This window comes from Rattus norvegicus, chromosome 2 (genome assembly GCF_021556685.1).
Source record: "Rattus norvegicus strain SHRSP/BbbUtx chromosome 2, alternate assembly SHRSP_T2T, whole genome shotgun sequence".
In the NCBI taxonomy this organism is placed as follows: Eukaryota; Metazoa; Chordata; class Mammalia; order Rodentia; family Muridae; genus Rattus; species Rattus norvegicus.
The window spans coordinates 15,840,500-15,853,132 of NC_141535.1; the positions used below are offsets into that span (position 1 = coordinate 15,840,500).

The window sequence follows — 12,633 nt, forward strand, 5'->3', positions numbered from 1 at the left end:
TCCTGGGGCCTGCAGGCCTCCTCCATCTGTAACTGGGTTTCCTTTCCTCCTACAGAGCTTGCACTAGCACTCATTTATCTCAGAGTTCAAATCTCTCCCTGCCTTCTACTCAAAGCCTCAACATCAAGTCAGAACCTGTTTCTCCTCCTAGAGACCGTACCACCACCCCATCGAGATACCCACAACACACGCGCCACGAGGCGGGGAGATCTCCTGTTGACAGCCTGAGCAGCTGTAGCAGTTCCTACGATGGGAGCGACCGGGAGGATCACCGGAACGAATTCCACTCCCCCATTGGACTCACCAGACCTTCGCCGGACGAAAGGGAAAGTCCCTCAGTCAAGCGCATGCGGCTCTCTGAAGGATGGGCAACATGATCACATTATTACTTAATAGTTTTTTTTTCTTGCAGTGTGTGTGTGTGCTATACCTTAATGGGGAAGGGGGGTCGATATGCATTATATGTGCCGTGTGTGGAAAAAAAAGTCAGGTACTCTGTTTTGTAAAAGTACTTTTAAATTGCCTCAGTGATACAGTATAAAGATAAACAGAAATGCTGAGATACGCTTAGCACTTGAGTTGTACAACAGAACACTTGTACAAAATAGATTTTAAGGCTAACTTCTTTTCACTGTTGTGACCCTTTGCAAAATGTATGTTACAATAGATAGTGTCATGTTGCAGGTTCAACGTTATTTACATGTAAATAGACAAAAGGAAACATTTGCCAAAAGCGGCAGATCTTTACTGAAAGAGAGAGCAGCTGTTATGCAACATATAGAAAAATGTATAGACGTTCGGACAGACCCGGCAAGGGGTGGCCACTGGTTAATGTTAGGAACATGCCGGTCACCTAACATCTGAGCACGCTCACAAACCTGCAGGCATATATCATTGGCGTATGGCACTCATGCAAAAGGATCAGAAACCATTCAAAGAGGACCATACCCACTTTAAAAGAAAAGGAAAAAAAAGTGTGGTGTTTGAGAGCTAACGTATTTAATTAAATAAATAAATCTGGGTCTGCATCTCTTATTAAATAAAAATATAAAAATATGTACATTACATTTTGCTTATTTTCATATAAAAGGTAAGAAAGAGTTTGCAAAGCATTTGTGGCTTTTTGTAGTTTACTTAAGCCAAAATGTGTTTTTCCCCTCAATAGCTTCGCTACTATTTTAAACAGTCCTGTAAACCCCACCAAGGACTTTTTGTATAGAAAGCACTACCCTAAGCCATGAGGAACTCCATGCTTTGCTAACCAACATAACTGTTTTCTCTTTGTAGAAGTTTTGTTTTTGAAATGTGTATTTCTAATTATATAAAATATTAAGAATCTTTTAAAAATCTGTGAAATTAACATGCTTGTGTATAGCTTTCTAATATATATAATATTATGGTAATGGCAGAAGTTTTGTTTTCTTAATAGCGGGAGGGGGGTATATCTGTGCAGTTGCACATTTGAGTAACTATTTTCTTTCTGATTTCTTTTACTCTGCATACATTTTATAAGTTTGAGGTCAGCTGTCAAAAGGATAAGCTGTGGGGTTAGAACATACTACATTGTAACATCCTGAATTGTTTTTAAAACGTCAGCAAACTATCGGGTCAACTGACATCCATTGTATATACTGATTGGTTTCTTTCCAACTATTTGTTTTGTTTTGTTGTTTTCTTTTTTCTTTTCATTTTATCAAAAGCAGGGCCCCTTTCAGATCTCTCCATTTCACCACATATCTTGGAATCTGTAAGTTCGTATGCTAACTTGCCCATATTCTAAATTCACATAGTTCATTTTCAGCCTTGAATTTGATGTTTCTTAGAAATATGCCCAGAGTAAGAAGCTGTGTTGGAGCATAAGTCCTGCAAGCCGGGGCCCTAGGAACAACCAATGTGCTTTACTTGATGGCTAAGTTACAGAGTTCCTGAGAACAATGTGAAAAGACTGGGTGCTGGAGAGGAAGGAAACAGTTAAAGGATAGTTACTTGGTGTCCCCCTTCATGATTTTAACTGACCCATAACAATCTTGATTGTCAGCAGTATAGGACTGTTGAACAGCTGGTGTGTCAGTACCCCCAATGTCACTTCTGCATAAAGCATGTATGTCACCTATTTTTTCTTCAATAAAGAGATTCAACAGCCATTTCAAGAAATCCCATTTTAAAAAAAAAAAAACACTTTCTCTATGTCCCGTTTTTCGATTTTCAAGATAATTTAACTCTTGTCTAATATTCATGTGTAAGGGATTAATTTTCAGACCCCTTAAAAAAAAGAGTGCCATAAAGAGTCAATATATAGTGTAGAAGTGATACTTCAGGCTAGGAATGACCCCCTTCTCTTGGAATGTGAAGATCTGTCTATTCATCCTGTCGTCAATACTGACATACAGAACAAAGAATGCACTAGTATCAGTCACATGTAGGTCATGTGTAGGACGTGCTTATCCAGTTTTTTCCCTTTTACCTGCATAATTGCTACGTGTTTCTCACTGTAAAAGGCTGCCGCTGGGTGGCAGAAGCTGAAAGACCTTATTAACGAGGCTATATTTTTCTTACCTTGATCTGCAATCCAGAATTAGACCACAATGCACCTTCGGTTGTATCCGTATAGGATGCCTGCCTGCCTTGTAGTAATGTTTTATATATTAAAAACAAAATAAAGACATCAACCATTTCATATATATTCCACTACTAAAGGTATCCATGAAACATGAAGACTAGTGTTTATGCAGAAGCGAAACAGGAAATCATCCTTACAAACACGATTTTACCTGCACACCCGTTTGCACGGTCACATGTACACGCAAACAAGCAGGTAAAGTGAAAGAGCACACCCGACATTGTTCCCGTTCTGGACGTGATCCCATCCCGAGAATCCATGTTTATAACTTGCCGTGTGTTAAATATGCAAGCATGATCACAAATGTCCCTTGTCATTTCAAAATGCACTTGTTCATCACCATCAATGGAATCTTACCAGTGGGTAGGGAAAGGGTCATATAAAAATACGAAGAAATAGCCATATTAAATTTCTACCTGCCATTTGCCTCAGCAAACAAAGCGAGCGTACGTTTCTAAGGCTAAAGATAGAGCGAGCTCGTGTGCCAGCAGAAGCCTCCTCTATTTATAGCAGTTCTGACAATAGTTTTTTTTTTTTTTTACAAACTCAAGAAGAACAGATTCACTTGAAAAGTGGATGCCAGTCACCTGGTTCCCACCGCTGCCTTCAAAGCAGCAGCAGATAGCAAAGGGATACTCTAAGATCTGTAAAGGTGATTTAACGAGAAGCACAATTTTTATTGTGACCAGTCATGTTCCAGAAACAGTCACTGTCTACCTTTGCCCTTGCCTTTTCTGTAACTTGGCCACTTACTGTATTTGCAAATCTAGTGTAGATTTTGATCACACGAACTTCTTTGGATCCAGAAGTCTGGGGCAGAGCGCTGGGGGATTATAATTTTGCATTACCTGGCCGAGAGTAGCATTTTAGCCAACAGTCATCATTGCAAGTAGGAGGGAGCGTAGGTGGCATTTTACATGGCTGCAAGTGTTGTCATACCGGATCCTACTTTAAAACAGTTTCGGTAGCAGTAAGCTGAGAAATACTGGTGACGGTGTTGCAGCCTGTGCAAGCCACACAGCCCGTGTGGTGTACACATCGCGCGCAAGCAAGCCATTCAGTCTGTGGATTGTGCACATTGGCATGTGGAGGCTGTTGAATTCAACCTTTTTTAAAATTGTGGTTTTTAGTAAAAAACGCTTATTTTTTCCCGAAGGTGGAATTTAATGTTTTGTAATGATGAATATGAAAATGCCTGTCATCTTTAGATCATTTAAAGGTTAACTAATGTGAGAATTTCAAAACAAATTTCAATACACTTTTGAAAAGCATGTCTGCCCTCTCACACTTCTATGTATTTGATTTTGGATACACTCACCCTTTTTGAGATAGCATTTTGCTCCCTTAATCCCCCTTGTTTTGATTTTTGCTTTTTGTTTTGTTTTGGGTTTCTTTTTTTTCCCCCTTCAGAGAGTAAAAGCTTTGTATTTCTTTCTTTAAAAAAATTGTTTAAAAGAAGCCACTTGAACCTCCAGTAAAGGCTGTTGCCTAAGCAGGGCATACTTCGTCTGTTCTTGTCTGTGCCATCTGCTATGGTGTCGTCAGTTACATGGCGTTAATTTCCTGCCACTACAGATCTTTTGAAGATTGCTTAAATGCTGGTGTCTGTTAGAATCCTTCAGACTTACAGATGTAATTAAAGGCTTTTCTTACTATGTTTTAACCAAAGATGTGGAGCAATCCAAGCCACATTATCTTCTGCATTAAATTTGTCCATCTTGGTTATTCATAATCGGGTATTGCATTTTGCCTTCCCTGTTCATACCTCAAATTGATTGATACCTCAATTTAATTCAGAGAGGTTGGCTAAGCGGTGGATTCTGGCTGTGGTTTGAATGCGTCAGTATTAGAGTATGCAGACAAGGGTCACCGTAGGCATAGAGCTTGGATTGCTTCAGATGGTTTGCCGTACTGTTTTTTCTTCTTTTTCCTTTTCTGGGGACTTGTTTCCATTCAATGACAATAATTAAAATAGCTTGTAAATGAGGGCATACAAGCATTTGCAACAAGTATTCCAATAGAGGCTCACAGCGGCATAAGCTGGACTTTGTCGCCACTGGATGACAAGATGGCATACCTAAGCTAACCGCACGCGTGTATCTCAAGGGACTTAAATTCAGCTGTCTGTAGTGAATTCAAGTGGGAAATGTTCAAAAGTTTCTCCTGCTGGAAATAAGGTATAATTTGTATTTTGCAGACAATTCAGTAAAGTTACTGGCTTTCTTAGTGATACAGTGTCTGTGGTGCGTTTTTTTTTTTAATTAATGTTTTGCTGTTTAAATTTATTCCACTTTATCGTGTTTTTTTTTAAGCAGCCTTTCCCCCAAGTACAAATGAGCTTTCTCAGTTTTCAGCTCAAAATGTATGGAAAGATGGGTATGTGTGGGAAGGTGTGAATTGGGTAAGAGTTCTTAAGATAACGCAATATTCAGCCAGTGTGGGAACTTGAAGCTTTTTACAGACTAGTTCAGCTTCTTTCTCAAAGTAGTTCCCTGAAGATCTTTGCTTGTCTGTTGACAGAACTTGCCAGGTTCTTCACGATAAGCACTCGAGTGAAATAAATCATTGTTTAAAATGTATAGAATGTGTTTTTAGAAGCCTTTATTTTTTAATCAAAATGTTTTTTAAAAAAAAGTTGGAAACAGGGGCTGGAGAGATGGCTCATTGATTAGAAGTTCTTCCAGAGACCCTGAGTTCAGTTCCCAGAAACCACATGATGGCTCACAACCATCTGTGGTGGGATCTGATGCCCTCTTCTGGTGTGTCTGAATACAGCTACAGTTACTCACATACATTAAATGAAAAATAAATAAATAAATCTGTTTTTAATATTGGAAACATAAGCTTATATCTAAATATTTGAAATTTAAAACAGCAGATTCATACAGACATTGTTAAAACTACACATTATATATATTACCATAATCCAATTATAATTTCTAAAATGAGCGTCCTGAAGAGATCAATATGAGTTGATACAGAAGCTAAAAGGGAGGTGCAGCCCCACAGTTAGACAATTTGGACTTATGCATTAGCGGTGATTCTTGGTCTAAACAATGCAAGGGCCTCATGGAAACTTTGCACATGGCTTTGAATTAGAATCGCTCTCTTAATTGATTTCGAGCAAAGGTTTATTAAGCAATAATTATCTGTGACTTCTGTGGTAACTTCCAGGGTGCATGATTATGTAGTCCCTGCTCTCAGGAAACTCATGGACTAAGGTGACATTGAAAGTTATCAGAAGAGTCTTCGGAGAGGAAGCACTTTAAAATCTGCTTGGCTTGTGCAGCCTCGCCTTGCTTTTTGGAAGACGGTCAGGGTTAAGAAAGGCTCAGAAGGACCAAACAGGCTGACTTCGTAGCCCACGACCCTGCCTTGGCTTGACACTAGTGTTAATAATGCTATCTGTGAGCTTGTGATCTGTAGGTGAAGTGTAGTGACACAGTAAATATTTGTGTAAGCAAAAGGACACAGTGGAAAAGGGGAAGAAGGCCTTTGCCTTAATAATACCTTTAAGGAACGATACCTTTTTCTGCTTCTATGATAAGGACCACTTTTTCACTTTCCACTGGTCTCTGCTGTTACGATGCTACCGCCAAGTAAGGAAATCCTTTAAGAAGGAGCAGCAGATACAAAGACACTCCAATGAAAGACCAGGATGCAAAAACACAAGAATTCTAGCCCAGACCATTTCAATAAAGGGGAGCCATGAATAAAAACAGAGATAAGAAATAATAGTGGAAGAATTGGGTGAGGACTTGATTAGATCATATCTGTGGATTTAAGAAACCAGTTAACTAGCAGTGTGGATGTCTCTGCCTTTAAAGTACAACACTCCAAGAGGCAGAACCAGATGAACTGATGTGAGTTTGGGGCCAGCCTGATCTACTTAGTTATTTCCAGGCCAGCCAGCCAGGGCTACATAGTAAGACCCTGCCTCAAAAAAGAAAATCAGTTAATTTTTAAAAAAAAAATTGTCAGCAATCAGCAAATGGTTAGATGACTAGTTGGTCCATATTACACAGGAATTATAAAAGTTTACAGTAGCAAGCTTTCAGTGACTAGAATACTAATGATCTTGAAACTACAAATAGAGTCACCACTTCATGAGACTATAGTTATTCCAGCATGTTGACATTGATTCATACCCACCCACGAGAATATTATAAACATAAGCTTAAACTCAGTTAATGTTGAAGATGACGTTTTGGTTGTTACCAGCAAAGGTAATAGTAAAACAGTATCTTTGAGTGATCTTTTCAAGGAGAAAGAGAGGAATGGGAGAGCCTAGGAGAGGAAGTAGAAAGGACAAGATCTGCAGAGATGAAAATAAACAGTGAACACCTCAAGAATAAACAGTCAGACAAAAGGGAAACCGAGGCTGCCAAGGTCCAAGAGGACACAAGAAAATATTACCCACACAGCAATGTCAGGGACTTGACTGGGGCAGAGAGGAAGAGGATAAGCACTTTGCTTGCTGAAAGGAATAGCTCAGACAGCCATTTTGACAAACTGTTTTGAGAGAGAAGAGAGACCAAAAGAGATTATCTGGCTGGTATTACCAAATTTGAGGCAGCAAACAGGAATTAAACTCAAAAGTTTTAGTAGCTAAAGTAAAAGCTAGCTTGAATACTAGATGTGATAAGGCACAGCTTTAATCCCAGCACTCACAAGGCAGAAGCAGGTGGTTCTATATTAGTTCAATACTAGCCTGGTCTATATAGCAAATTCCAGCACAGTGTTACAAAGCGAAACCCTGTCTAAAAAACAAACCAAAACAGAAAGATAGCTTGAGTCACTAGCAAACTCAAGGACCAAAGGAAGGCCTTTTTACATCAAATGGTGTCTCTGCACTGTAGAGCACAGGAGACAGACCAGAAGACAAACAGGAGCCATCCTCACCAAGGCCTAGAAGCTTGTACCATGTGCCCCAAAGCCCAAATAGGATGTGGTTTCTCTCGGCCAATAGTTTGGAGTATTTTGGTTAAATACAGTTATTAGTATTGTCCATGGAAATCTATTCAGCAAAATATATGAATTTTTACTTTGTAAATTTAAAATATTATTTTTTTCAAATTTCATTCAAAACTTACTGTGTCATTTTCTTAAGGGTTACCCTTACGAAAGGACTTGTAATCCAGGTGTGATGGTAAAAGAACTAAGGTGATCTCACAGTCTCATTCTGTATTTCTCAGGACTGTCTCTCTACTTCCCAAAATAAATACCTTTATCACCCAAAACGAGGCTACTCTTTAATCTTCCCATTGGAGGTGCTTTCCTGGGCACCTTTGATTGAGACGTAAGGGTTAAGAAAAAGCATGAAGGTATAGTTGGGGGCCCAACACATAGTTTCTGGTTTTGACACAACCTTGGCCTCAGGTCATCGTCAGTTCCATAACATCCCAGATATAACCCACAGCCCTGATGTGCCCATTCCTAGCAGCTAACTTTTGTCCTTGGCCAAATGGGGATGACAATAACCTTCATTGGAAACACCAGATTGAAAGGGAAGGAACATAAGGAGCAGAAGGACAATTCCCAGATGAATAGTAACTTGGAGTAAGCTTGTTCAGACCCTATGAAGTCAGTGAGGGGCATAGGACCCTTGTCATATCCCATGTCTGCTCTCCTCTACAAAAAGAAAACAAGACTGTCTTCACAGTTACAGTTGCAGAGGCAACCTGGGAAAGCAGAAGAGAAGCTTGTGGGTAGCAAGAAGTTACTTATTTGTACTAACTGTTTCCCGTGCATTGGACTCGACCGGAATTTCCCTTGGTATGCAGTTATACTGTGCAATATCCCCACACCCTGATTGAAAGTTAGATCGACTTTGCTCCTGACAAGTGGAATCATACTAAATTAATACAATCGATTACTATGTTGATTCCCTGTCGCTGACGCACGTGACTCACTCTGAAGCTCAAGTAAGATGACAGGAGCTAATTACTATACGTTCAGGGTCTCTCCTCTTCCTATATATTGCTTAATCATACTCCAAAGCCCAGCAGAGAGCACAGTCAGAACTTCCCTGTGATGACGACAGTTTGCTCTTCTTACTCCCTTGGGGACACTATATTCATTCTACAATTTGGTAGGCCCTGCGATAGTGATGCTCAAAACGTGGTTCTTATGCTCAAGGAAAAGGTTATGCTGTGCCTGGTTATGCTGTCCTGCCCTTCTCTGCCAGTGTGCTGTCTGCATCACACACGATCATCTCTAGAAGCAACCTCTTAGAAAGAAGATGCTTCCTTGGGCATTTATTACATAGATATTCTATGAGTTTTGCTGCAGATGCAAGCCACTTTGTATTCTAAAGTTTAAATGTGTACTAATTTTGATTAGGCTATAAGGAAAGGGCCATTCCACTGAGAAATACTGATGTAAATTATGATGTATCTAGATGATGGAATAATCCGCAGTAGGAAAGAAAGATGAAACTTCTATATGTTGACATGAAAAAATAACCAAAATGCATGGCTAGATGTGTTTGTTTATTTTTTTGTTTTATAAGACAGGGTTTCTCTATGTAGCCCTGGTTGTCCTACAACTCCATTTGTAGATCAAAACTGGCCTCGAACTTAGAGACTCTCCTGTCTCTGCCTCCCCAGTGCTGGGGAGAAAATATGCTGCAGCACAGCTGGCCGACGAAACCAGTATTTAGCTTATGTTGCATTTAGGCAAGAAATGTGGGAAGGAAACTATTACACGGAAAATCACTAGGGAGATACAGAAGGAGACCAGACAGTAGTTACCAAAGTAGCAGGATGGGTGGGGAAAGTGGACTGAGAGAAAGACTGATGATGTGTACCATTAAATGGCATCTTTATATTTCCATCTTGCTGCCTATTTTCAGAAAAGCCTTCCAGTTTGAGGGAGAAAAAACTTTTCCCAAAACCACAAATGATCTCATCCAGTAAAAGCTCTCCTCACTGGAAAGGGCTTTGAGAAGTGCCATGCTTGGGGCAAAGCTTGTTTGTCTCCTGAGATCTCCCGCGACAAAGGCTTCAGCTGTCATCTCAGAGGACGGACCCCTAACCATAAGACTGGGGGTTTGATCCTTCACTGACTACACTAGTTGGCCCAAGAGCCTCAGTTAATCAGCCTCTTCTGATGAAATCACAAACGTTTCCCAGTCACCTGTCTGTGTTTTTAAAACCTGCATTCAGAACTCATCCTATGAGGTTTAATTACTCCCTCTACTCAAGAACCTATTCACCCTATCTAGATATATAATATCAAGAGTTTAAGACACACAGACCTTAGCTAGGCTTCTGTTGAACTCACAGCTGCCATTTTGTGTTGGCCCTGCAACCTGCTCCTGTAGGTAACCCACTGAGCTATAGTATTTGAGCATGAAAATGTCATCTTTCTCCAACTTATGTGCCCTTGCTGCCAGCTAAAATAGTAGAGAGATGATGTTGCCCTCTGATACTTCACAGTTTGTACGTTACATTTTCAAAGTAAGTTTAGAAGGCTCAAACTTGTATTTGGTTCTTACGCATTGTCCTGACCTCTCGATGATTGATCCTGGTTTCTGCACTTTGTGTGCACAAATTTTGACCTTTAGAACATACTAAAGATCTTACTTGACCAAATCAAAAGATACCTTGCTTGCTTCAGAATTTTACATTTATCTTCTCTTCCCTGAACTCAGCATCGGGTTATCATATTTACCTTTGAGTTTGATTATTAAGAAATAAGTCATAAAAATGTTTTCCATTTTCCTAATGGTATATTCTTTACACTATCTACTTTAATATGTGCATCAAGCCTTAAACTTTGCCTAATGTATTAAAGCCCAGGATTTTCTTTCCTTTAATAACACATTTTATGAACTATGAAAGAAGAAGTTGCCAGGCAGTGGTGACACAAGCCTTTAACTCCAGCACTTTGGAATCAGAAGCAAGTTGATGTCTGTGAGGTTGAGGCCAGCCTGATCTGCACAGGTAGTTCCAGGACAGCCAGGACTACACAGGAGTATCCTGTCTCAAAATTAATAAATACATTTTCTAACCAAGAAGTTACTCTGCAATATAGATTCAAATGATAGGAGACATGTTTTACTGTGCTTATGATTTATAATTCTACAAAATTAAAAAATATTATAAAAAGAATAGAATTTAGAATTTTAAACTTATATATGAATAGTTGCATAATCCAGAATACAACCAACGAGGGTGCAAATCTGATTGTAATTATCGAAAGTCACCCATTTAGGGGCTTGAGCTCTGGATCAGCACTTAAGAGCACCGACTGTTCTTCCCAGGGGTTCTGATTTCAATTCTCAGCAACCACATGGTGGCTCATAATCATCTGTAATGGGATCTCATGCCCTCTTCTGGTGTGTCTGAAGACAGCTACAGCGTACTCATATACATAAAATAAATTTTTAAACTGTTTTTTAAAAAAGTCTCCCACGTAGTTCGCATGAGAAGTGCAGTGGATGTGTGAGGGGACCCAGGCACTATAAGGTTCCCTTTGTTCAAGCTCCAGAGCACACAAATCTAATCTGTGTTTACAGTCACTGGAGTAGTGGATGCCTGTGGACAAGGAATTGTGCAGAAGATGCAGAAAGAAGCTGTGGGGTTAATTGTACATTTAAGATCTGTGCGTTTGTCTCTATGGTTTACCTCAGTTAAAAACATGACAAGGCCGGAAAGATGGCTCAGTAGCTAAAACCACTGACTCTTTTTCTAGAGGTCCCAGGTTTGGATTTTCAGCACCTACATGACTTTCGGTTGTCTAGTTTCAGTTCCAGAGAATTCTGTCTTCTCCTGGGCTCTGTGGGCACCACGCACACATGTGGTGCACAGACGTACATGCTGACAAAACACCCATTCGCATAAAGAACAAAATCTAGAGAATAATTCTGAAGCACTTATGAAGCGAGCCCTCTGGTTTAGAACAGCATATGAAATGCTCCAGACTAATACTCAAAAGAGATTTCTGCTGACGTTAATAGAGCCTGCCTTGATACACTAACCATTATTCTTCCAGAGCAGACACGAATTAAAAGAAGTTGTTCGTTTTGATACGGTGAACAGCTTCCTTGATTTAAATCAGTGTGGGGATTTAGGCAATCATGAAGAAGTATTGGATAAGGGAATAAAATCTACTCCACCCTGAAAATGTAAATTTTGACACGAGGCGCCACGGCATCCATTTCAAACACCAACTCTAACTGGATAGAAGTTTGCTGAGTTGTGTAGACTTGAGTCTGGTTAATTTCAGTTTTGTCTATTTGCAAGTTTTTAATGATAAAGTTTATAAATTTAAGATAAGAAATTATCTTACTTGGTGTCAGATGGGTTAATGGGGATCATCATGTTATGTGAGATAAGCCACCCCCAGCCTGCTCCACGTGCCCCAACAGTAGCACATGTCTTCACTCATGTGTGGAAGTTAGGGAGAAAGAAAAAAGAATGACAAGAAATTAAAAGGAGACCTACAAACCTGTGGAGAGAAGAATACAAAACAGAATAACAATCAGGGTGGTTGATATCATAGTGTATTATATGAATGTATAGAAATGTCAGAGTGAAACTTTTTACACAGTTCATACACCCCAAGAAAAAACATTCTCTGAAAAGCATTAGTTTTCTTAAATGCTTTAGAAATATTCCCATCCCAATGCTGCCTTATTATTTTACCACAAATAAAGTATGTCAATTTATTCCCAGTCAAATTATCAGACACACTAACATAAGTGAATTAGTACAATTACATTAAGACTGATGCGTCATGCAGTGACACACATCAAATAAATCGACTACTTCAGGAACAATGGTACTATTTGCTCCAGGATACTGAATAAGTAATGAGTACTAGCAAAGCCCTTAGACCATATTCTTATCAACTCTTATGCAATATGATATTAAACTTCAAAATATAAAAGAGAATATGAAAGTGAAAATACTTATTTTTGCTTATAGATTACCCAAGAAAAAGAGAGGGGCACTTATTTTCCTTCCTGGGTAAAAGCTTCAATATGTGCAATAGCAAAAGTGACAGTC

At 39.4% G+C, this 12,633-nt stretch overlaps 1 protein-coding gene across 29 annotated transcripts in view; it reads left to right on the forward strand.

The window, feature by feature from the left end:
* The window catches only part of Mef2c (myocyte enhancer factor 2C), a 162,383-nt gene extending 157,533 nt beyond the window's left edge, over positions 1–4,850 (forward strand). For 14 of the 29 annotated variants that reach the window (XM_087629785.1, XM_087629793.1, XM_087629802.1 and 11 more), the window contains 1 exon segment: positions 152–4,850. In XM_087629785.1, the coding sequence (XP_087485911.1) occupies positions 152–377 (226 nt within the window). In that variant the 3' untranslated portion in view covers positions 378–4,850. 29 annotated transcript variants of the gene reach the window in all.
* The last annotated feature ends 7,783 nt before the right edge of the window (positions 4,851–12,633 follow it).